This window comes from Acipenser ruthenus, chromosome 10 (assembly GCF_902713425.1).
Source record: "Acipenser ruthenus chromosome 10, fAciRut3.2 maternal haplotype, whole genome shotgun sequence".
NCBI lineage: Eukaryota > Metazoa > Chordata > Actinopteri > Acipenseriformes > Acipenseridae > Acipenser > Acipenser ruthenus.
This window is the reverse complement of record NC_081198.1, coordinates 18,497,459-18,524,485: the sequence shown is the minus strand read 5'-3', so window position 1 is coordinate 18,524,485 and position 27,027 is coordinate 18,497,459. Positions and strand designations below refer to the sequence as shown.

The 27,027-nt window shown below is 40.1% G+C and overlaps 1 protein-coding gene across 4 annotated transcripts in view; it reads right to left on the bottom strand.

Moving 5' to 3' along the window:
* Nucleotides 1-27,027, bottom strand: part of LOC117411095 (A disintegrin and metalloproteinase with thrombospondin motifs 6-like) — a 93,648-nt gene that overhangs the window by 28,336 nt on the left and 38,285 nt on the right. For all 4 annotated transcript variants that reach the window (XM_059031919.1, XM_059031921.1, XM_059031918.1 and 1 more), the window contains exons 8-18: nucleotides 16,081-16,124; nucleotides 15,284-15,389; nucleotides 13,916-14,062; nucleotides 12,124-12,265; nucleotides 9,366-9,473; nucleotides 8,076-8,221; nucleotides 7,672-7,735; nucleotides 5,032-5,134; nucleotides 4,363-4,496; nucleotides 2,840-2,963; nucleotides 1,305-1,385 (exon numbers count right to left, since the gene is read on the bottom strand). In XM_059031919.1, the coding sequence (XP_058887902.1) occupies nucleotides 1,305-1,385; nucleotides 2,840-2,963; nucleotides 4,363-4,496; nucleotides 5,032-5,134; nucleotides 7,672-7,735; nucleotides 8,076-8,221; nucleotides 9,366-9,473; nucleotides 12,124-12,265; nucleotides 13,916-14,062; nucleotides 15,284-15,389; nucleotides 16,081-16,124 (1,199 nt within the window). The remainder of the gene's footprint in view (nucleotides 1-1,304; nucleotides 1,386-2,839; nucleotides 2,964-4,362; nucleotides 4,497-5,031; nucleotides 5,135-7,671; nucleotides 7,736-8,075; nucleotides 8,222-9,365; nucleotides 9,474-12,123; nucleotides 12,266-13,915; nucleotides 14,063-15,283; nucleotides 15,390-16,080; nucleotides 16,125-27,027) is intronic.

The window sequence follows — 27,027 nt, the reverse complement described above, 5'->3', positions numbered from 1 at the left end:
CAGCTGCAGACAGTAGAGACAGCTGCACTTATTTACCATGGGGTCATGCATGATAGCATAAAGGGGACGGAGAATCACAAATCTTTTCCTTCGCTTGGTTCAGAAATCAAGGAACTGAAAAGAGTTTGTGAGTGTTTTGTTTGTCTTTATTATTTGGACTGCAATCCATTTATTATTGTTTCCTCCATGCTTTACACATTGATGTGTATTGCCGGAGGTTTATTATTTGGTCGCCAGACCGGGAGTTTATAATTAAAAGAACCCCTTTTCCAAAAGGATTACAGTTTCCTTCTGTGTGATTATTTCTGCACTGCATCACGTCTGCACCTGTTTCTAATCAGCAGCCACTTTGCCACAGTGACATGCTATACAAATGTATTGTCGTTTGTTCTTTTTTTCTGCTATGTACTGTACAGTGCTTTGCGATACTTTTGTATAAAAAGCGCTATTAAATGCAATAAATAAATAAATAAATAAATAAATAAATAAATAAATAAATAAAAAGTTATACCAATTGTCATTTTATTTGGACAGTTTAGGTTTCCATTGGTTACTGAACACAGGGCCATATTCTTAAAGCTAAGTGCCAAGTTACTGTCATGCTAGCTAATTATTCCAGAAAGAAATGCTTATGAAAAGACTGTGAGGAAGTGAGGTGGGGAAGAATTCTAATGTTGCTCTTGTTGTGTCTTTTGGTGAAGCATTGTGCACTGAAGCCTGTGCAACACTGATATGCAACCCCACCTCACAATCAACAGATATAGTAGGATATTAAGCAGGTAGAAATGAAATATTCTGAAAGTCTAGATAAAATATGCCTTTAACCCCTTTAAAGTTATTATCTGAGGCTTTGTAAAATCAACCTATGTGTTTCTTTTTAGAAAAGAATCTTGTATAAATACCTGAATAAGACCCAAAGTTTTTTTGCACATCACTAATGTTACATACCTAATAAGCTTAATCTGTTCATTTCAGTGTATAAAGAGGCTCCCTTGAAATACTCAAATTTGATTCTTCTTTCATTTTTAGTCTAGTATATCCAGAGGATATACTATGAGGCCGAATAACCCACAAGCTCCTGACAGGGTAGTTTATAGCTATCCTAAAGAGCTCTATGAATGTATTGAGTATTATGATTATATAACACAAATAATTAATGAAAAAATTAGGTTTAAACCTAAATTAACAAACGTACTTTCCTTAAGCTCTGCACTTGCTTAGCAACACAGCATAATTGGGAACAGTGCTCACATATGAAAAAGTTACTCAATGCCAGCTCTCTCAATGTTTCTATAAATACTCACCAAGGTAGTTTTTGGACACAACAACTTCTGAGACTTTGATATGGATGGCTCCTTTTGGGATCAAGACCACCTCCTGGTAAGCTGTGAGAAGAGGAATGCAGTTATTCCTTTACTGTAATTATGGGACATTTAGAAGTATCATAAGAAATATCTAAACCAAACAAAACCTTTGCTATATCTTGAGCGAGTGATTGGCTGTGCTGGTCCTCAATCAGCAGGTGGGCGGGTCTCAACTGCGTGTCCCACAGCATAAAAACATCCTGTGGGGATCGTTCTGGGCGACTGCACCACCATGCTACACACAGGGGCGCTGCGCACACTCAGGAGGAGAGCGTCCGCTCTGCAACCCTTAAACTGCAACACGGTACTTGTGAAGGCAAAGCCCAGCCAAGGCCGTATGAAGAAGCAGGAGTCGTTGTATGAATACCGTCTCATAAGTAGGTTAGTTTAGGGGATAGTGATCCCACATGATGTATAGCGAGGATGACGTAGTGTAGCAGGTTCCTGGAGCGGAAAACCTTGTTTATAAGGCTAGCGCTCGCCCGGTGTGGCACCTTTTATTTGTAGTTTTTGTATTGTGTTTTATTTTGCATTTGTACAGTCTACTGTATGTGTCCTCTGTGCGTTACCAATCACTGGTAGCATCACATGACCCGTTTGTTTACTTTTTCTGTTCTGTGAAACACCTGTGCCGGCATTTCAACTCCAACTCCCATGTCTCTCTGTCTTGCCTATCAGTGGTTACCCACACACATGACACGAGTACCTTGTCACACGTTGCCATAAATACAATTAAATCCTGTTTACTTTGAGACCACAGTGAAAGCCTAAACATTTCTCCATGTCAGGCTGAACTTTGTTTAGTCAACAGAGTTTCCAAGGCAGTATTTTCACAAATGTTCACTATTAAATAACCTTGATGTCTTCAAAATGTCTAAACCAAGAATCTGTATGAGGAAAATAAAAAACCTCCCCCTCAAAGTTAAAAAAGGGTTTGCTTGAAGACACTCACCGTACCAAAACAATGGATTGCCATGGTTACTACATCACAGTGCGACATTATAAATTGTCCCTTGCCACAGGGGTTCAGCAGTGCTTCGATAGTTTGTTCCTGCTTTACTGTGGTGCACCATTATTGTGGGTTTCTAATCAAGCAAAGTACTCGTGCTTTTAACAGGCAGCACGTGTGGCAGCACGTATGGCAGCAGTGTGGAGTAGTGGTTAGGGTTCTGGACACCTGACCGGAGGGTTGTGGGTTCAATCCCAGATGGGGGACACTGCTGCTGTACCCTTGAGCAAGGTACTTTACCTAGATTGCTCCAGTAAAAACCCAACTGTATAAATGGGTAATTGTATGCAAAAATAATGTGTAAAAAATAATGTAATTGTATGTAAAAATAATGTGATATCTTGTAACAATTGTAAGTCGCCTGGATAAGGGTGTCTGCTAAGAAATAAATAATAAAAATAATAATAATAATAATAACAGAATGTACATGGTAATATAAACAGGATGTGATAGTGAAAAGCCGTACCTCCACGTGGCAGCGTGACATTGAACTCTCCTTGCACTCTCTCGCACAAGCTTCCGTCTCCTCCACACACCCGGCACTCATCCTCCACCATCTCGGAGCCCAGCTGCCGGTCACACCCCACTCTCTGAGAACACACAAGTCAAAACTGTAGCAACAGGTAACGTAAACTCTGAACATCAAATGGATATACACAAAATAGACAAAAGAGCTTTACATACATGAATTCTTCAAATATACCGTAAATGTCTGTAATGAACACCCCACCAAGGCTGTCATTTAAAAATTAGCTATCATCATTATCACCACGACCATGTACAAAGGCCATTTTCCATGGGACCCACTTAAGTATGACATACTAACCTCAGATTCTGATAGACTCAATCATTTGTGCTAAAGAGTATCACCACCAAGTTTACATGATTAAGCAGATATCTAGGTATTGTACACGTGTGTTACATATACTGTATTGCCTCAAATAATCAAATGTAAAAATGCAACTCCAGTTATTTCAGAATTCAATAATTCAGTTATTCACCACATAAACAGCTGGTTTAAAATTTTTTACCGACATCGGTGAAATTCTGTCCTGTCCAAACTGTCCATTTTTTTTTTTTTTTTATCTCAGATAATTCTCAGAGGTGCTCCGTTTTTTTCACAGGACATAAAGACTTCAGTATTCAGAATTATTCAGTATTCAGAATTTCAAACTCAGACATCCTGTGTCTTTACTGCTATGTGAATCGACCATGTCAGTTATGTTAAATTTGATACAGCATTTTCGGGGTATTTGCCTCAAAGCAATACCAGCCTTTACAATGAACTATAATATAATACTTAAATTGGTACAATATGTCCTGAGATTCTACAGTTCAGTAAAACGCAACGATTAGGCATAACCAAACTGTGGATCAGCCGAAAATACAAAACATAATTGTCGACTTTTAAAAAAAAATGGATACTTTGAACGGTGCATTTGAAGGTATGTATGGAAGTACATATCACTCAAGGGACGGAATGATTATTCTAGACTTTGGAAAAGAAGGTACAACGAAATGAGTTATTTACACCCGGTTCACTGTTTACAAATCATGCACAAAAGTGTCTTCTCTGGCCACAACATCACATTTCATTTAGAATTTACTGACTTTTTGATGAAAACTAATCCACGCCTGGGAAGTTACTAGACGTCCTCTGCTTTTGACCAACTCTGAGGACACCTGGTGTTTGTAGCCCCATGCAAATCATGCTTAAGACTGTCCTTAACGAGTTCCGTTGAATTAGATATAAGTAAATGTGACAGCTATATATGTATGAATGTACAGGTGCTTCTGCTGAATCACCATTGCTGGGGATATGTATCTCCTATTGGTAAAATAGACACCGAACACATTCCTCATGCTGTTGATGCATTCTCTTTTACATTTACCTCACAGCACATGTAAATATTTGAATGCTTTCATTGACTACTTGTGGTACAACGACTACTGCCCTTGATAATAATGCATCTCAAATGAAATCCTTACTCTGCATTCACCATTGATGCAGACGTCAGTAGAGTCAGAGTAACAAGGAGTCCCGTCAATCACAGCCGGAGCACGCTCCGTGTAGAAGTTGTAACCTTCTGCCAGGCAGTTTAATGAGCACGCTTTCATCTGACCTGAACGGAAGAGCAGGGGAAGTGGTGGTGTTACCATGACAACATAGATAGATTACTGTGCAGAAAAATAGACAGATAAAGAATCTCATATAAATAGCGTGTCCAGATCGTGTTCCCTCCTGTCACAATGATAGTGCTGTGATTGAATTGAGTGGGAACAGGACTGAGTGTTTCTCTGGGCAAAGGCTCCCAGAAAGAGTTGAAAAACAAGTGATTTAAGGCCTGTGATGTTTGAATGAAACTAGCAAAACAAAAATGGGATTAAGTTGAAAAATATATTGCTGGAAATGGATAAAAACAGGACACAGAAAAAAAAGTAACCCTTTTTTATAAACACTGAAGATGCACTAAAATGTGGCACCTTCAGCTCTGCTATACTGTAGGTCACAAAGGAAAACCCAACATTTAAAAAAGAGGATAGATGCTGATAAACATTTTACGGGAAATACCGTCAGCGAAAACATGGGTTTCCTTTAGGTAATCTTTTTAAATATGAAACACTACTCGTAAAACTTTATTGGGCTTTGAAGCTCACCTCCAGTGTACGCCTTCCAGGTGTAGTATTTCCCTCTGAAGGGCCGCTGATCAAAGTCAGCACACTGTTTTTCACGGAAATCCACTGAACTGTCTGGACAGTCCTGAAAGTGGAAACAAAGCTTGTGTGAAAAGGACATTAAGACAGGCAGTTACATTTGTTTATACAAAGAGTAGTCTAAAAATATACTTCTTGGTTAGAAGCTACTATGACTTAGAAGCAAATGTAAGGGATTACAATATTTTTTCCCTCCGATCCATTGGTATGGGCGCTGAACTGTAGATGCTGAGTTTTGGGTGTGTGTTTTGTTTGTCTCCACAAGTTCTGTTGGGTTGATAAATAATGGACAAAAATGTATAATGAATTCTGTCTGAATACAACAGGAATAACACCTGCATATCTTATTCATTGTGAGAAGTGAGAAGTGTTAATGCATTTGATCAATAGAATTTGTTACAAAGGAACATGGAATTAATACGGGTAATTAAATCCACATGAACAGGGCTGAATTCAAAATGAATTACTGCAGAACTCAGAGAAACTGCATAAGATATTCAGGTGTTATTCCTGTGGTATACAACCGAAATTCATTATGAATTTGCAGCCACTATTGTAAAGTGCTACTGTTGGGTCTCCCTGTATTGTTTTCCTGTGTGGTGGAGTTCCACAGGAAGTGGTATATGTCCCCTGGCTAAACTGTCTCCTGGGTCGGTACAGTAGATCAGTAGAACACGTTGTGTGTCAAAATGGCGCAGACAACTTTTCAATGTTGGCAATGTAAACAGCATTTCAATATATACGAGGTAGTAAGGAGACACATTTGCAAAACTTTGGAAGGCTTTACTTCATTCCAACCGGATGAGCTTGCATGCATGCATGGAAAGTGAAAATGCAGTTTTGTTAGAACTAGTTCTTATAGTATAGTTTGGCCTGCTGTAAACTAAAGAGTCCAATATAAAACAATCTTGGATTAATCCATTTCACAATTGGTTAATTGATTTGATTAATTAGCACATGTGTAGTGCTGGCTACTTGTTTAAGAGTAACTTTTCTTGGCTGACTGAGAAGAGAAATTAGCTGGGATGGGCAACCTTCCTGACAAAGGGTTGTGTGGTGAATTAGCTACTAATCTTAGTAGAGGCTAAAAATAGGCTATGGTAGTTCCATTTAAAAGGTAAAATAACTTGTAAATATTAACTTGTAAATATTCATTTATTGAATCTACTTAGGGATCATTTGCTGTTGATTGAAGGTTAACGGCTCATAAGGGATTTTTAAAGAGCTGTTCATTTCCATGTTTCTCACGGCAGAATACCAGACTCAACCCATCTGCCTTTTCCAGAAATGAACAATGCATGCTTTATGTTACTCTGTACTTGTTGCTGAGAGCAAAAAAGGATTAAAAAACTTCTGTTCCCGAATATTTTACCATTTCGATATCACATGTTCTCCCCTAAATGTGCAGTACCCTATGCAGTTACAAACATGCATTGCAAGTGAGTGGATTCAACTTTTTGTGGATTCAAATTTTGAACTTCTAATGAACTTCTGTGGCAATGTGCCCCACCCGTGTGTATTTTTGTGTTTTATGTTGTATGTTGCGTGTGTTAATGTTGGTGTATTGTAGTTGGTACATGGCATATAATGCGGGTAACGAGCGTGAGTGTTTAAAATGTAAAATTGTATTTAGGCACGGGGATTGCACTATCACTTCACGTGCATTTAAAGTATTTAATAATATGTGAGCACAGGGTTGCACAGAATTAGTTCACGTGCTGGGATTCAAGTGAATAATTAATTAGTAATTGAATCCTGGCACAACAGTATATATATAGATGCACGTTTTACTCACTCGGGGTTGTGTGTTCATGAGTGGAGAACGGGTGTGGAGAAGAGGTAAAAAACTAAAAAGAAATAACAATTGCTATTGCGCGCCGGAAGCACCAGCGCGGTACTTGTTTGTCTGATCGTCCACTTTGTTTGTCTGTCTATTTACTTTGGCCAACGCGCCGTTTTGTTTGTTCAGTCTATGTTTTCTGTTTTGTACAACCTTTTGATTTGAAATAAACTGGCGCAAGCAAGCGCCTTCTTCATTTCACCGTCCTGTGTGTGTTTCCTTTCCTGGGTCTGATGTCATCACTTAGCCAGTCTTGTCACAACTTAATAACATGCAAACTCAGCAAATTTAAATATAATATGTAATTCATATTTTTTTAATGCGTGAAACACCCAGTATGCAGCTTTTATGGCCCCAACTGCCCTGCAACATATATCTAAGTTATTTTCCAGATCATATCATTTTGTTTTATGCATCATACAGAAGTACAGTGTAGCTACAATTAATGTCACTGTATTTTGAAGCATGCCCAAAAAGGCATGATAACTGTAAATATGTAATGGTGGTCCTGCATTTAATGCCAAAAACCGTCAGTAATCTCAATGAAAGCTGTGTTTTATGATTTGGTCATTTTTAAATTCTGCTATGATAGTGGCACTATAATTAAAATGTTATAAGGATATTCATGCAAAGCAAAGAAGACTGTATAATGGTAATGCATATTTGGTATAGTCTGAACCTCTTTAAATATGACTGTCTAGTTGTCTGTAAAAATCATTGCAACATCAGCAAATAAAACTCACCTCCACATTGCATGATCTGTAGCGTTTTCTCTCTCCCAAGCAAAATTTACCTCCGTGTGAGGGACTGAAATAAAGAGAAATACGGTTCACAGCTCCTCAGGATTGAGCCAGATATTGCATAATGTGGTTCTTCAAATCTTTTAATGGAATGTATCCTTTTATAAAACGTTCCCCATGGTCCCACTGTCATTTGACTTCACACCAAGCTTTTCTCATGCTATATGATGCATTTACCATAGTGCTGGGACCAACGCAGTGGCGGCCAAAGTAAATGGGGAGGCAGAGAAAAGGCAGAGAAAAGGCAAATGAATCTTATTATTGTATTCTGAACTTGTTACCCCAATTCCAAGCTGAATGGAACACATAATTTCCATTTACAGGGTCCAGCCCTAGTTTGGACTTACACTGGGTTGTCACATTGCCTGTAGGATAAGGCGACTCCTCCACCACACGTCCGGCTGCACTGTTCCCAAGCGGACCAGGGACCCCATGATCCATCCACCTGACTGGGATGAGTCCCTAGTAGTACACACAGTCCCTGGTAACACCACTGCAATGGTAAAACAGCAAGGATGTGACGTCAGACCTCACACAGCAATGCACAAACCCGCAGAAACTCTTTAAGGACATATAGCTGAGTACAGGGCTCCTTCCTATGTTTCAATCCCAACACCTGCCCCTGGTGAACACTGTTTATAGATGGTGTGCACCAGGACACTGAGCCAGTCACCCAGTGGAAAGAGAGTCCAGGAATCTCAGTGTTACCATCGCCAAGTCAACAATATGAAACAACCTACCCAGGAGACGATAGTCACTCTCTTTCAGGGGATGTCTGATCAGGTGTGTGTTTACAGCTAAAGGACGATCCAAGATATTGCATGATACCAGTGATGCTACCCGTGTTCTAGTATCATGATACAAGACCAAAAGCACAACATAGCTCATTGTAGTTAACCAGGTGTTTCTTGAATGAAGAATAAGTGTGTTTTATAGTTCGTATGAATACATCCTCCCTAAATCGTTTATTTTTGTCTTTTTACAAAGTAGTCCGCTATTAAATGACCATTTGATCTTCTTTTGCATTATGGATGTGCCGATATACATATTTTCGGTGTAATTAACTTTGTCAGAAATTATTAAATTAATCCAATCATACCCGTTAATGAATGTGCTATTTTTAAAACAAGAAAAGCTGCCTTTCGCTCACCTTTACAACCGAGTACCAATTAATGCCATTAACTTCCTCACTGAGTGATTTAAAAGCTGACTGGAAGTGAATTTTTCTTTTACTCTGACACTGACATTTTTACAAAGACAATTGCCATACAGAGGATGTAAGCAAACTATGTAAATGGGTCACAATACAAGTATGTGCAACTGATTCGTCACATATGATCATATTGCAACCTGCATATCGTGATACGTAACTTATCGTGATATGGTTATACCCTTGCTTTGTTCCTTTCTTTTTTGTCAGTGTCACACACCTGTGTTCTTCTGTCTGTGTAGATCACACTCACCCCCTGGTCGATGGTGCTGGTCTGGCACACGGCCCCTATCTCTGTAGATTACACTCACCCCCTGGTCGATGGTGCTGGTCTGGCACACGGCCCCTATCTCTGTAGATTACACTCACCCCCTGGTCGATGGTGCTGGTCTGGCACACGGCCCCTATCTCTGTAGATCACACTCACCCCCTGGTCGATGGTGCTGGTCTGGCACACGGTCCCCTCTGCGGCTGGGATGCTGTTGGTGATGCAGCGGTTGTTCTTGCTAATGCACCAGAGCTCTCTACACACTTCCTAGCAAACAGCACACACAGAGTTGGTCAGTAAACAGGACTGATACACGACAGCATCCATTACACTGAGTGCACTGGCTGAATAACATCAACTTGCAGGTAGCATCGGTTTCTTTTTACATTATCTTTATGTAATTAATTCTGGCAAGATGGTGACAAAAAGGTCTCCTTTTCTTCTCCACCTGTACCACTTACAAGACATTTCATTAAGTTACTGACTGGAAGCTAATGTTTTCTGATATCCCCTCCAAAATCTATTCTAAGTGTTACATTTTGGATCAACATTTTAATTTAGTTGTAAAAAGCAAAGCAAAGATTTTAAAATAAAGATGCAAGGTTACCATTCTTAAAGGATGAGAATGTGGCCAGGAAAAGGTATGTTTTACACCGTATCCATGAATAAGCAGATAAATGATGCGTTCTAGCACAGAAAAATCTTTATACATAAAATGAAGTTTTGTTTTTTCCTTGTAAGGAAATTAGCTATGTTTTATTATTACTATATTGCAGGAATTGCACACTATTGACAATACCCGGTAAAACACTGTATTAAAAGGCAAATATATGCAGTATTATCTGTAGTCCTTGAACACAATTGAATGCTAGTTTTTATGTACTGTGCAATGTTGTAATCAAGGAACTATTGAATTTTAGTTTGGTATAATTATGTACAATAAGATTGACTGTAACAATGCAAAAGCATTAATCACACACGCTGAGGTACACTTGACAACCAACTAGTCGCAGCGTGAGCCCAGACTAAGTGTAGCCAAGCTCTGTATGATTTTAACCAATCAGAGAGTTTTGATAAGGACGCCTTACTTTCTATAGGTTGCTTGCTACAGGGACTAGGGGTGGAGCTAGGGCTATTTAACCCCAGGAAATATAAATGAAAAGTTTGTACTGAGCTCAGTGCCTGGAGTCAGACCCAGGGATCTTTTTGCTTCCTGTATTGAAGACTGTTATTTTGTGTACCTTTCACTATTTGAATAAAGCAAGCAAAGCAGAGTTCCAGAATCCGGCGTTTCCTGAGTCAGAGACGGAGCGGTGCGGTGAGGAGCAGCAGCAGCGGATCCAGCGTGGAAGCAGAGTGAGCAGCCAGCGATTCCTGAGTCAGAGACGGAACAGGCGGTGACGCAACTTAGCAGCAGCAGATCCAGCGTGGAAGCAAAGTGAGCAGCCAGCGATTCCCGAGTCAGAGACGGAACAGGCGGCAACGCAACTTAGCAGCAGCAGATCCAGCGCGGAAGCAAATTGAGCAGCCGTGATTCCCAAGTCAGAGACGGAGCGGTGCGGTGAGGAGCAGCAGCAGCGGATCCAGCGTGGAAGCAGAGTGAGCAGCCAGCGATTCCTGAGTCAGAGACGGAACAGGTGGCAACGCAACTTAGCAGCAGCAGATCCAGCGCGGAAGCAAATTGAGCAGCTGCGATTCCCAAGTCAGAGACGGAGCGGTGCGGTGAGGAGCAGCAGCAGCGGATCCAGCGTGGAAGCAGAGTGAGCAGCCAGCGATTCCTGAGTCAGAGACGGAACAGGCGGCGACGCAACTTAGCAGCAGCAGATCCAGCGTGGAAGCAAAGTGAGCAGCCAGCGATTCCCGAGTCAGAGACGGAACAGGCGGCAACGCAACTTAGCAGCAGCAGATCCAGCGCGGAAGCAAATTGAGCAGCCGTGATTCCCAAGTCAGAGACGGAGCGGTGCGGTGAGGAGCAGCAGCAGCGGATCCAGCGTGGAAGCAGAGTGAGCAGCCAGCGATTCCCGAGTCAGAGATAGAACAGGCGTCGACGCGACTCAGCAGCAGTGGATCCACCATGTGAGCAGTGAGGCAGCCAGCGATTCCTGAGTCAGAGACGGAACGACGGCGGTTCCCGAGTCAAGAGGCAGAACGGCGCCGGTGCGGTTCTCATCAGCAACAACACACAATAAAATAATATAACTGAAAACACCAGTAAATCACTACATTCCTGGATCTCATTTTGGAATCTATCTTGCATTCATTCAAATCCAACGATAGAATCATATTGTTCCAAATGATGCCAAGTAGCTGTGCAGCTGCAGAGCTTGATCTACAAATGTATTCTTTAAATTCAGCTGTTTAATTTCAGTTTACACATTCTTTTCTATACATACTCTTTTGTTTCCATATTTTGTACTTGTTACATAAACTCCTGTGCTGCTGTTGTTTCACTCATGAGGATAGTCGTAAAGAACCCTGTCGACTCCTCTGTGACCTGGTCGGTTATTCGGTCTCATCCACATTCATTGCACAAACACAGAATAGTACATCCTCTATTTTGTTTTTAGCACTCACACATGTTCAGCCCCCTTTTGGTGACCAGGTCAATACACAACAAGATTACAGTAACTCTGATGTTTCATACACATACCAAGTTGTTTGAGGTATATGTGTTAACGAAATACTGATTGATAATTTTTCTGAAGACAGAAAATTAAAAAAGGTAAAGACATGTTATTCTATTTGTAGACAAAAAATGCAGAGTAAACGAGAACAAAAGTTGAACGTGACCTTCTGAGTTCTTAAATACATTTCACTATTTGTTTAACTATTTATTTAAGTAGAGGCATAGCAAGGAGTACTCCCTCCACTCCTACAGAGGGCACTGTGTGTTTAAACGGTGTTTAGACTGTGTTACCCCGTAGTTGCACTGACGGGAGGCGCTGCCATACTGGAATCTGCACTGCTCGTCTGCATCGTGCTGCTGTCCCGGGAGGGAGGTGGGGTACACAAAGACTCGCTTTGGGGGAGAGTTCTTCAAACAGTCACCACGGCCTGAGCTGAGGAAAAAGACAGAGAGGGGAAACAGAGAAAAGGGGGGGGGGGGGGGGTGAAGTGACAATTGAAATATTATACACTGTTAAGAATACCTGCAACCGCAAGGCAAAAATCAAGTCAAATAAAACCGATTTCTTCATTTAGAACCTTAGGTAGTTTGAAAACTGTGGTTTTATTTAGGTAGGAATTCTGTGACAGTTTTTAATTATTTGTTTTTTAATGAAAATGATTATCATAAACATAATTTATAACATTTAATAAGAACATATTATCATTGCCTCCAAATAGAAAAAGAATAGAAGCTTATTCAATTTTTTTTTTGTCTGGGCACCATCACATTCAGTTAAGAAAATAATAGTCTACAAAACAATTATTTCCTGGAATTTTGAAATTTGCATAAGCTAGTACCACAAAATAAATATCAAAATGCTTTTCAGCAAGCCTGGAAATGCAATATATGGTCTCTATTTTGCATGTAAATTGTTTATTGTTATTGTCCCCTTTAAAAGAAAAAGAAAAACAAAAAAATTGTTTTAATTGTTTCATACTCAATTTTAAAGGGTGCAAAACTGCAGTTGTCACCTCAAACCACTCGAGGATAGTTCTTCCACACACAGTGCTCCCTCACTCACATGCAGCAAGGGTACAAGGATTCAAGCTGTCAGCAACACTCACAACTGAATACTGGGATACAGTGCAAGCTGGCGCGCGTCTGTTTTCAAAACTACAAGGTTAAAAAAAACTAAAAGCAAACAAGATACAACAAAACTTTACAAATAAACAATAAATATTGTGGCTCTCTGTGTCAGCCCACTAAACTAAACAGGGCTTGTATCAGCTCCCAGCATGCCTCCTGCAACTCAGTACCTGAACTTCTGAACACTCAAACACTCAAGCAATGCCCTGCTCTACCTGTCAGTGCTCAGAGCCAATTACCTTAAGCAGTGTCAGCTGGAGCTGGATAATCCCCACAACTCCTCGCTGGCATTCATCACATGGCAATTTACAGGTAATTAATGATAAACCAAGGCTCACAGTTAACCCTTTCCTGGGTCCTGGTAACAGCTGTTATAACCAAATATAACAATCACTGGTTCAGAGCGACCAGATATTGGTTACAATGTTACCCTTAATTTAACTAATTAAACCTACTGTAGGTATTAATCCATTAATTATTTAATTGATAACCTCAAAACCTAAACCCTGTTGTAGAATGGCCTTTGGGGACCATAGTACCACTGCTTTCAACACTATTGTATATTTATAAAATAATAACCAAACACAAACCCAAATACATTTGAATGTGGTCATTTAATTACGGCTACACCGGTAAAACCACTGGACTAATGGCACAGTGTCACCAAGCTCTAGGGAATTGTTTTCCAGCATTCAGGTCAGTGTGTAAAAAATAACCTAAAAACCGTGTCACACATATTGAAGCCAAAGAAAAGTTATTGATCATGTAGACATTATTGTACCAAAGGAAACCAAAGGAAACCAAATTAAACCTTCAATAATATTAAATCCTGGTGGATTCAAAATCTTCAACATGTGTTTCTCTGCCTTTTGAAAATAGCCATTTTTTTCATGTCAAGGCCTTTTGCAGACCTTTGAGAACCACATTTTAAGGGACAGGCTTGGGAAGGACCTACTCTAAGAAGCGGGTGATGTATTTACGGCTGCAGGCAGACCAGGCGAAGGGGTCGGTGTTGGATGCCAGCTGCGCTGCCATGATCCTGGCCGACTCATTGTCTTTGGTTCCACAGGGGTTTCCTGCCCCGTCGTGGTTCATCCCAAAACTGCAAGGCAAAGATGAGGTTAGGAGCACCTTCTCTGGAACTGTGAAAGGAGTGCTAACTAAGGTTTCAAATCCATTATCTGACCACCTAATAGCACCGGCAATATTATTGTTCTTAGTTTTTTTGCTTGTATTTTATACTTGAATCTGGTATATGAGACTGAACATGGTAACCTGGAGTATACCAAAAAACATTAAAAAGTCATTTTAACACTAAGATATGTCACTGGATTTATATTCATGTGACATTGCACAAGTAAGCTTCCAATGTTATTACAAATGATTATTACACGTTACAAACATTTCTTCACTTGCCTAAAATGTTTTGAAAGCTGTAAATAACTTGTTGAAACAAAACTACTTCTTTGAGAGTAAGTAGGCTATCACGCTGCAGTTACTTGACTCTGCTAATAAACTGAGACATTGAAAGTTGTGTTCTGTGTCGCTGATAGTTTCCTCCAAAACAGAGTACAGTTCATACAATAATACAGCTGTGTATAAGACGATAAAACAATGTATTACTGTAGATTTTATTATAATAAAGTTAATGTTTAAGGTAGGGCTAAGGAAAGGTCACAATGGCTTTACAAATCATTACCATTTTGCTAATCTGCATATGTTTTGCGTCATGTTTTGTATCATTTACGGCACTTCTGACAGCACCCAGAGTGAAAGGAATGTTTGCTTCCAAATAAAATGCTTCTAAAAACACAGAATAACTATGAGGCACACAGACATAGAGAACATTTTTGAATTCCTAAAAACTGATTTCTTGTAGGAAATACGTGTGCTGACAGACCCTTACTCACAAATGCTTTTTACTGCACATAATTCGTTATATCTTCATATTTTGCCAGAAAACATTTTTTTGGTTTTGTTTCAAATAACAGATGCATATAAATGTTTTAAAGCTAGAAATCTGAAAGGTCACCATATTCGTTTTTTGTCTGTATGCCATACAAGACAAAAAAAGTGGACATGTTTCATATTATTCAGACCACAAGCACTCGTAAAGAACACACATTTTAATATGTATTGGTCTTCTTTAAATGCATTACCCTGAATTTCGACCTTTGATCTTTTTTGGTTCCAGAATGCATATAAAATGACTCAATCTTAATTAATTGTTGGTAATTTACTTTAGACATTTTTACATCCCCCTCTACCTTCCATAGTGATGAGGTAGGGGGTGACTTTGCATGCTGTATAACTGCACACCTACTTGTGCCCGACCTCGTGCGCGATGGTAAAGGCAGAAGCCAAGCCAATATCCTCGTTAATGCTGCAGCTCCGCTCCGGCTCACACATCCCTGAGACTGGGGCCAGCCCTGGGAGGAAATACACAGGAACTCTGAGGGACTTGAAGGACTGCCTTTGTACCTGCTTCCTGGATATCACTGCCGTATACAGGAGCTGCTGCCGTCTAATATATACTCTTGTCTCTTGTTCTGACCTTACCTCAGAGACACCATTGGAAGTGAAGTGGAGATGGAGCTGCGGCTAGGAGACACTTTACACAGAGTGGTGAGGGAATGGAAGGGGTTACCTGGTCATATTGCTGATGCTGAATCCTGGATGGGGATCCTTAAAGACCCAACTTGACAAAGTTTTGAGATCAACCAGCTACTAGGAACCTGACAAGCACTGATGGGCCAAAAGGCTTCCTCTTGTTTGTAAATATTCTTATGTTCTTGTAGCCCCTTCCTAGGAGCTAATCATTATGACTTGTCTGTTCTTGCTATTTGTATAAGGTTAATAACGGTCTGGAAGTGCGTTATTTCCCTTCTTTGAGTGAGACTTCATGTCCTAATCTATGAATGGCCCCAGTATAGACACACCATGGTGCTTTATGACCTGCTAACAGAGCTGGCTTTCTGCCTGAAGCTGTTTACCCTGCCTGGGCTTAACATGAGCCCTTCTGTACATAATCCTAACCAGACACCCTCACCCCACCCTCTTGTATCCCATCCGTGCAAACAGAGAGCTCTATAGGCTGAAATCAATGTTTATTGTGCTCACCCAGGGTCCCGCATGGCTTGTTCTTGTAGGTACAGATGTCGTAGCTGCAATAGAAGAAAGAGCAACAGTCAGTGCCAGACTCCAGCTTACAAGTCCAGTGACCTATTTAATACATTGAACTCTGTAGCACCACAAGCAAGTAGTTATGACTGGACCATATACAGCTCTCATCACCACAATAATAATAATAATAATAATAATAATAATAATAATAATAATAATAATAATAATAATAATAATAATAGGTTTTAAACTCAGTGTTTTATATTAATTAAAACCAAACGCCAAAGACAGATTAATGAATTGAAATTACCTAAAAAGAAAAAACAACCTGAAAGATTTATACCATGGTCAGCAAGAACAAGCAAATACAAAGACTCGAAGAAAACCTTCGCAGGAATTCAAATAATGAAACAAGACTCCTGTGGGGTGGGTATCAGCTTGTACAGTACCCTATATGAGATTCTATATGCAAGTCTACCCACAAACATTGAGAGCAACTCTAAAGTACAGTAAAGTGCTTCAGTCAATACATTCACATATTTTACAGCCAAGTAAAATGTTTCATGAGATCAGATTGTTTTGTATCTAGTACAGTAGACTCTCATTAATCCAAACTGACTTAGATTCATAATAAGAATGCTATCATAATGAAATAGTAGTAGACACAAAACTTCAATATTACAATTCTATGATAGGATTAGACATTAGGGATGACAGGAGATGAGGTTAAAAGCTCTATAATAAATGAATGCAGATGAGACCGGCTCTTTCGCATTGTGGTTAAGATGCCTGTTTGCTCCGCTACTAGTAACCAGATGAGTACTGATGGAATAATGAGTAACAAATGTATAGATACACCACCCACTCGATATATATCGCCGGTGTTGGGTTCCAATATAAATCCACTATATATCGAGGGCCGCGATATAGCGAGAGACCCATAGAAAAACAAATAGGCTAACAAATACTGTACAACCACTCCCTCGTTTTATCGGGTGCATCAGGGTCCAATATAAATCATCTACGCAACCTGCGTTTTCTCATTTTTCGTATAACAAGCAGCACACCATTTTAATTTGTACTGCAGAGGGTAATTGCTTTTCATCAACTTAAGTCTCCAATTAATGTAATGAGTTTTACTATCCTTTCTCAAATGCACAAACCCGCTGCATTGAAAGAATCCATTCCCAATATAGGAGGCCTGTTGCCAGGCAGCTGACATCACTACCCTGTGACTTTTGCTAGTGCATTGCTAAAATAAAAACCGCTTCAGCAAGTAGATATTGAATTTGCTTTGTGTTATTGTGCAATGTGTGTGTATATGATAAAAAAAGTATGATATTAATGCTTTGTTTTTGTTTTGTATATTTTTGTTTGTGATGTGCAGTATGAAATAAAACAAACAGTAATTCGAAATGAATTTGCCTATGTATATTGCAGCTAAGGCATGCGCAGTTAGACGGTAAAAATGAGCAGCCAACTCCAGAATCACGATATATCCAAATCCGCAGTATAGCAAGGGTCGATATAACGAGGGGTGAGTGTATCAAAACACTGTTACTGGAATTTGTTGTGCAGTGGTCTTAAATGTGGTCAGACTGTTGCTTGAATCTGTTGAATTAGTCTATTACCTTCAGCCTGGTTTACACAGATAGAGCTATAATTCAAATTTAAAATTCCTGAAATTTCAAAAGATGATTGTAACAGGATAGCGTCAATAATGAGACTGAGAAGCTTGGAAGCTGCCGTTTAAAGCACACGTTTTATTACTGAGCAAATAAACAGACACAAGGGCTAAAATAAATGGTTAAACAAAAACAATTTGGCTTTTAGGCTGGGCATTCACCTTCACTGATTCCACAGCCTCACCACTCTCTGTGTCCGATTTTTTACGACCCACTTCCGACCTTTACCCGCTACAACAGGACCCGACCTGAACCCGCAACCAACTGCAACACCGACTTCTTACCTGCGACCCGTCCCGACCTGCTTTAATAAGACCTGAAACCCGACCCGAACCTGCAAGTGTTTGTCATTTACCTACTGCCTGCGTTAACTGACTCTCACATTCACACACAGATATATCTACCATTCTCCAAAGGTTAAGTTTATACAATAGACTATACAGCATGGTAGCTTTCTCTAGTGTTCTGGATATAATTTAACACTGTAACATATTAACTATCTCTACTTACTTTACTATAAAATACCTGTCTATTCCTTTTCTGCCACCAGTTGAAAGGGAGCTACACCTGTGCTTTCACAGAGATGTACCAGTTTTGTGGCTGTCGTTCACAAAAACATAATGACGTTATTATTTACTTTTACTGTAATTCCAAAAGAATTCCACACTTCTGATTTACCTCTCTAAATTTCTGACCCGCACCCCATCCGTAAACTGCGAAAAAGTTCACATTCCGACCTGAACCGACCCGCTTTTGCAGGTCACCCACAGGCAACCGCAGGTACCCGATCCGATGCAGGACTCTACTCTATGTGAAGAAGTGTCTCCTTCAACAATATGACTAGGAAACTTATTCCATAGCCTCACTACTCTCTGTGTGAAGAAGTGTCTCGTTCAACAATATGACTAGGAAACCTATTCTGTAGCCTCACCACTCTCTGTGTGAAGAAGTGTCTCCAACAACAACATGACTAGGAAACATATCCCATAACCTCACCACTCTCTGTGTGAAGAAGTGTCTCCTTCAACAATATGACTAGGAAACCTATTCCGTAGCCTCACCACTCTCTGTGTGAAGAGGTGTCTCCTATCAAACTGTCTCTACTTCATTTCCAACTGTGTCCTATGGTCCTGGTTTCAGTGTGACACTTAAAGTATTGGTTAGGGTCAACTGCTTTTAGGATTGAAAGACTTCAATAAGGGGTACCAATCAACTTGTCCCAAAACCAGGGGCTCGTTTCCCGATAACAGAAGTACTTGGAGCTCACGATCATTGTCACGATGATCATGCGGCTGCTTCCAGTCTCTCTTGACGTACGTTTCCCAAAACGCCACGTAAAAGTGCAGCTTGTTTTTTGAAATTCACGTGCATTGTTATGCTTTGAAGAGCTTTTTCAGGGCTTTGTTGGGAAACACATTTGAAGCTAATTTGTGGATTAGCATATATATAAATGAAAGTTTTCTTGTAAATCAAACAAAAAATGCACTGGTTGAACATGCAGGCAAAAGTAAAAAAATATATATATATATACAGACGTGCTCAAATTTGTTGGTACCCTTACAGCTCATTGAAATAATGCTTCATTCCTCCTGAAAAGTGATGAAATTAAAAGCTATTTTATCATGTATACTTGCATGCCTTTGGTATGTCATAGAATAAAGCACAGAAGCTGTGAAAAGAGATGAATTATTGCTTATTCTACAAAGATATTCTAAAATGGCCTGGACACATTTGTTGGTACCCCTTAGAAAAGATAATAAATAATGGGATTATAGTGATATTTCAAACTAATTAGTTTCTTTAATTAGTATCACACATGTCTCCAATCTTGTAATCAGTTATTCAGCCTATGTAAATGGAGAAAAGTAGTCACTGTGCTGTTTGGTATCATTGTGTGCACCACACTGAACATGGACCAGAGAAAGCAAAGGAGAGAGTTGTCTGAGGAGATCTGAAAGAAAATCATAGACAAGCATGGTAAAGGTAAAGGCTACAAGACCATCTCCAAGCAGCTTGATGTTCCTGTGACAACAGTTGCAAATATTATTAAGAAGTTTAAGGTCCATGGAACTGTTGCCAACCTCCCTGGGCGCGGCCGCAAGAGGAAAATCGACCCCAGATTGAACAGAAGGATAGTGCGAATGGTAGAAAAAGAACCAAGGATAACTGCCAAAGAGATACAAGCTGAACTCCAAGGTGAAGGTACGTCAGTTTCTGATTGCACCATCCGTCGCTTTTTGAGCGAAAGTGGGCTCCATGGAAGAAGACCCAGGAGGACTCGACTTTTGACAGAAAAATATAAAAAAGCCAGACTGGAATTTGCTAAAATGCATATTGACAAGCCACAATCCTTCTGGGAGAATGTCCTTTGGACAGATGAGTCAAAACTGGAGCTTTTTGGCAAGTCACATCAGCTCTATGTTCACAGACGAAAAAATGAAGCTTTCAAAGAAAAGAACACCATACCTACAGTGAAACATGGAGGAGGCTCGGTTATGTTTTGGGGCTGCTTTGCTGCACCTGGCACAGGGTGCCTTGAATCTGTGCAGGGCACAATGAAATCTCAAGACTATCAAGGCATTCTGGAGCGAAACGTACTGCCCAGTGTCAGAAAGCTCTGTCTCAGTCGCAGGTCATGGGTCCTCCAACAGGATAATGACCCAAAACACACAGCTAAAAGCACCCAAGAATGGATAAGAACAAAACATTGGACTATTCTGAAGTGGCCTTCTATGAGTCTTGATCTGAATCCTATCGAACATCTATGGAAAGAGCTGAAACTTGCAGTCTGGAGAAGGCACCCATCAAACCTGAGACAGCTGGAGCAGTTTGCTCAGGAAGAGTGGGCCAAACTACCTGTTAACAGGTACAGAAGTCTCATTGAGAGCTACAGAAAACGTTTGATTGCAGTGATTGCCTCTAAAGGTTGTGCAACAAAATATTAGGTTAGCGGTCCCATCATTTTTGTCCATGCCATTTTCATTTGTTTTATTATTTACAATATTATGTTGAATAAAAAATCACAAAGCAAAGTCTGATTTTTATTAAATATGGAATAAACAATGGTGGATGCCAATTACTTTTGTCAGTTTCAAGTTATTTCAGAGAAAATTGTGCATTCTTCATTTTTTGTGGAGGGGTACCAACAAATTTCAGCACGTCTGTATATTTAGCCAAATTGAGGTAGAAATAAACAAGGATATATTATTCTGTAAACAAAAAAGAAGTGTGAAGAAATTGCAATGAAAGTAAATGCTTTAAACACTGGTCCTCCACGAGGCAAAGAGGTTCGCAAGAAATGGCAGGATTTAACTTATGCAGAAGTATATTCCAATGAGCCGACCACGAGGGCGTCTGCAGTGTTAGTGACGATTCAAAGCAACTATCCTCTAAATAGCAGCCCTTGCTGAGTTATGTCTTTATGTTTCCACAGTGCATTACAACCTCCATGAACATGTCAGATTACGCCAGTTCAGTCATGAACTCAAGCAGTAGTTCAAGAGCGACTGGAGTTACGATGCTGTTTTGGAAACACTGCAGTTTGCAAACGTTGCACTTACAATGGTCTTATGATGCTGGTTACATTTGGGTTACAAAGCTGCTATTGGGAAACGGGCCCCTGGTTGGCCAAGCACTGTCGGACATAAATCAAATGGAACACAAGTCATCTCGGACCTAAATGAAATCAGACGTAAGTCAAAATCAGGGGTAAGTATGGTCAGACCACTGATGAATAATAATCACAATCAGAAGTAGAATTTCACTAAGTCACCCCTAATTCTTCTTTGTTCTAGTGTGAATAGATTCAGGTTCCTCAATCTTCATAGCTCATTCTTCTTTGGACTCTCTCCAGAGCCAAACTTTCCCTTTTGTGTTGTGGTGACCATAATTGAACATAGTATTCTAAGTGCATTCTCATCAGCACATTATACTACATCATCATACCCTCCTTTTATATTTATACTCTTTTGACTGTATAACCAATCAGGGGGAGTGAAGGAGCAGTAAGTTCGCTCTGACACACAGACTGGTTATTATCCAGAAACGCATTGAGACAGTTAATCAGACAGCTACTGATAGCCCAGATTTATTAGGGTCTCAAGGGGTCAGTCTAACACAGGGAGTATCTGATGGCATGCTAACAGGTCCCTATTTCAGATATGAAGTGAAACAACATCAGCTCTGTTCAGGGTGACAGCTTGCAAATTCACAGCATGCTTCACTAGCTCAGGAAAGTATCTCTCCAGCAGGGCAAGCTGACTGTTTGGAACCCTTATTGTGGGCCTCCCCTGTTCATTTATATAACACATTTGAAGTCATGCTCCAAAAGGAACCTAGGATTATCAACTATACCTCAGATTCTGCTGATGGGGTAGTCTCTCATCCACAGGGTGTCAACATGTCAACTTTCACTTTGTTACTAACAGACTTATTAACCCATTGACATGAAATGCTTTATAGTAACGGTAGCTAACAACATTATTTCATCCTGTTTTACTAAATAGGCATCAAACGTGCAGTTTCAAAAGAAGCACATGTTATAGCAAACTTATTTTAATTTTAAAACATGATATCTGGTACTACTAGGTTAAAGGAAAATCTCAGTTTCTATGCCTAATTCTCGGGTTAGCTTTTTGCACTTGCACTTCCTGGGTCATTTTACCTCAACAATGTCTTTTGGTTTATGTTACTGGCTCAAACACAGTTAAAAGGGGAAGCAGATGGTTGGTTAATGACAGGAAAGAAGCCATTGAAGGGGTGGGGTAATTTCCCCCTTTAGGTAAAATGACCTAGCAAGTGCAACTTTAACTGAACTTTAACAGAAACATGTTTTCTCTGCTACACAGGTGTTTAACCATTAACCTCCCTGCTACACTCAGCCTCCTCTTAGATGTAAGAAGCACCACATTTGTATATTTCTTACTGTGACGGGACGGCTGAGGTTGGTGACGTCAGGCCAGAAGCAGGAACTGAAACAGACTCACAGTCAGTACTCGGGTGCAAAGCGCACTGCGGCTCTGTGTTTATTGACACAAAAATAAAATAAATATTTAAACACAAAAACACTGCTCACAGAGCAAACATAAAAGAGGTAAACAAAAACAGGTCTCGCACACCAAATACAAGCAAACAAATACTGTGCTGGAGCTTCCGGCACTCGTACATGTAGCAGTTCTGTTTTTACTTTCTGTTTCATTTTATTTAGCTTTGCTTTCCTTCTCCCATCTCTCACACATGTTCCTCCTCTAAACAGCCCACTCTGAAACAGGGAGAGCTGCAGTCTTTTATATTGGTGATTCGGGAGATGGTCACCATCTGCACAGGGTTTTGTTAGGATGCCACACTGCCAAACAGCAACAAACACGGCATTTTCACAGTCACGTTTATACATAAATAATAACAAAATATTGTATTTTAAATAAACAAAATATATTCAAATCATACAAATAACAACTCCTGTTGCCCAAAAATCCATTCTTTTAAATAATACTACACCAATACATTTTAAATCTTACAATAACAAATCACCTGTGCTTAATAAACAACACATTTATTTACATGCAGGGCTTTGCCCTGCCCCCTCTATTTATGTGCAGGGCTTTTCCTCTGCATTTCTTACATCCACTAGGGGCAGAGTGTTGCAAGAGGACAGGTTAATGGTGTCACTCTGGTATACCAGCTGTACTTAGAGATTATATTCAAAGTGATTCTAAACAACAAGAATAATCTAACAGTTAAGAAACCGTGCTATTTCATAACCATTCAGAGTTACTGTTTAAAAGCCCACCCTACTCCATCTCATGAGGGTTTCTGTGGAGCCATCGGACATCTATCTATTTCTCAACCAGATTGCAATTTTCATTAAACCTTTCATGTTATTCTGTATATACTGTTGATATAACATGGTCATCAACCTTTTAGTCACACTGCCATTTTAAATGTACAGCTGTAGTGGAGGATGTATGTTACTGACATATGTGTTTAACTGGCTACTACCAGTAGAAGAGGGAGCACCAAAAACCTTGGAAATGAAAACATCTGCACCTGCAGAGGATCGAGGAGTCAAAGGTCATATTAATCTGTCTCGTGCTGTGATGGATTACCAATTTATCTGACAGTGCAACTCATAACTGGAGCTCAGTGTCCCTGGTAAAAAAATTCATATCCACATTGAATAAGACATGCCAGTCATTTATTTTGAAGGTTAAATTCCTCTTGGTGAAAGTACCCTGCTTTCAATTGTCTTAGTGCAGGCCAGTCTCAAACCCTCTCCTTCTAAGTGATTGCATTTAAATAGTTTAACAAGGAAAGAAAGAAAGAAAGAAAGAAAGAAAGAAAGAAAGAAAGAAAGAAAGAAAGAAAGAAACTACAGAACTGTAAGAGTTCCCATCCACCATGACACTATTTGTAAAACTGAAACAAAACTGGGCCTGTACAATGAGTCTAAACTGTGGCGAACGAGGCACTGTTGTCACTGAAATCATTGCAATAAGAACCTTCTTGTTTTAAAGAAAAGAATAAACTAGACCGGAGATCCTCAAAGCTGTGCCCATTGGCACCATTCTGCTTCCGAGTCCAGAGTGCTGTGTCAGCGATATCAGCTGACATTTTGCAAAACTACTATAGAAGCAGAGGAAACAAAGCTACAACCTACTGCTCTGTGGTCACAGATACTGCACACCTTTGTGTCTTTATTATCTCCAGCTGGGGATGAAATCCCCCGCGAAAGGGATATAGAGGAGGCGGCTGTACGTTCTTTCCATAGATCTAAAGAACCACTTATCAAATTGTTATGAAACTTGGTAATAACATTACACAGCATATGTTATTGGGAATATCCAATTCTGGGGTTGCTGTCTGTCTGCAGTATTTAGATCCACCATAAGTTTAATAAAAAACATGTTCTGAATAAACATTTTTATTTTTTGAAAGATTGTAATTAAATGAGGGATTTTGTTAATGATTGCATGTAACAAGGAAAGATAAGAAAATGTGTCAATGGATTTAGAAATGTGTGAAACAGTAACACCATTTTATTTAATATACTGTACAAGAATCTTTTGAATTTTCTGACTAATTTAGCCTTCAGAATCCCTTAGATTAAATAGCAGGTCTGCGGTCTCCTCCTAAAGTAATTTTTTGCATAACTGCCTTTCTCTTGCAGGTTAGTGTGTGTCATCTCATTTTAGAGAGATCATTCTCCCAGTCATTTCATTGCAGAGTGTTTAACTTGAAGCCCATATCAACACTCAGATCATGTGCTACATACTGCAGGACTGACACATCCATCTGCTTTTTAGCACAGTCTCATGTTTCATAAACTATGTATCATCCACATACTGCGCAAATGACATAATGTGCATCGGTCTCGTAATGGACATCAGTACACTGTCATTACCAGGGCCCTTCTAGGGTAGGGTTGGTTAAGAAGAAAACACTTTTCATATCATCCTTCGGAGGAGGGAACAAATGTGCTCAATGACTGGATCTTCAGAGAATATTTCTTACCTTTTTGCAAGAATATTTCGAGCTGCAGCCCGACCAAACTGAATATCTGTGTAAATGTAAACCATGCCTGAGAAGTACAGTAACTATTTGTAACTGTAACTAGTTACAATTTTGTTCAAGTAGCTTGTAACTAGCGGAGGGAACAATATACAGTACTGTGCAAAAGTTTTAGGCAGGTGTGAAAAAATGCTGTAAGTAAGAATGCTTTCAAAAATAGACATGTTAATAGATTATATTTATCAATTAACTAAATGCAAAGTGAGTGAACAGAAGAAAAATCTAAATCAAATCCATATTTGGTCTGACCACCCTTTGCCTTCAAAATAGCATCAATTCTTCTAGGTACACTTGCACACAGTTTTTGAAGGAACTCGGCAGGTAGGTTGGCCCAAACATCTTGGAGAACTAACCACAGTTCTTCTGTGGATTTAGACAGCCTCAGTTGCTTCTCTCTCTTCATGTAATCCCAGACAGACTCGATGATGTTGAGATCAGGGCTCTGTGGGGTCCATACCACCACTTCCAGGACTCCTTGTTCTTCTTTACGCTGAAGATAGTTCTTAATGACTTTTGCTGAATGTTTGGGGTCGTTGTCATGTTGCAGAATAAATTTAATAATATAGTCAGGTGTTTGATTAAACAATTATACCAAACAGGTGCTAATGATAACCAATTCAATATGTAGGTTGAAACACAATCATTAACTGAAACAGAAACAGCTGTGTAGGAGGAATAAAACTGGGTGAGGAACAGCCAAACTCAGCTAACAAGGTGAGGTTGCTGAAGACAGTTTACTGTCAAAAGTCATACACCATGGCAAGACTGAGCACAGCAACAAGACACAAGGTAGTTATACTGCATCAGCAAGGTCTCTCCCAGGCAGGAATTTCAAGGCAGACAGGGGTTTCCAGATGTGCTGTCCAAGCTCTTTTGAAGAAGCACAAAGAAACGGGCAACGTTGAGGACCGTAGACGCAGTGGTCGGCCAAGGAAACTTACTGCAGCAGATGAAAGACACATCATGCTTACTTCCCTTCGCTATCGGAAGATGTCCAGCAGTGCCATCAGCTCAGAATTGGCAGAAAACAGTGGGACCCTGGTACACCCATCTACTGTCCAGAGAAGTCTGGTCAGAAGTGGCCTTCATGGAAGACTTGCGGCCAAAAAGCCATACCTCCGACGTGGAAACAAGGCCAAGCGACTCAACTATGCACGAAAACACAGGAACTGGGGTGCAGAAAAATGGCAGCAGGTGCTCTGGACTAATGAATCAAAATTTGAAATATTTGGCTGTAACAGAAGGCAGTTTGTTCGCCGAAGGGCTGGAGAGCGGTACACGAATGAGTATCTGCAGGCAACAGTGAAGCATGGTGGAGGTTCCTTGCAAGGCTGCATTTCTGCAAATGGAGTAGGGGATCTGGTCAGAATTAATGGTCTCCTCAATGCTGAGAAGTACAGGCAGATACTTATCCATCATGCAATACCATCAGGGAGGCATCTGATTGGCCCCAAATTTATTCTGCAACATGACAACGACCCCAAACATTCAGCAAAAGTCATTAAGAACTATCTTCAGCGTAAAGAAGAACAAGGAGTCCTGGAAGTGATGGTATGGCCCCCACAGAGCCCTGATCTCAACATCATCGAGTCTGTCTGGGATTACATGAAGAGAGAGAAGCAACTGAGGCTGTCTAAATCCACAGAAGAACTGTGGTTAGTTCTCCAAGATGTTTGGGCCAACCTACCTGCCG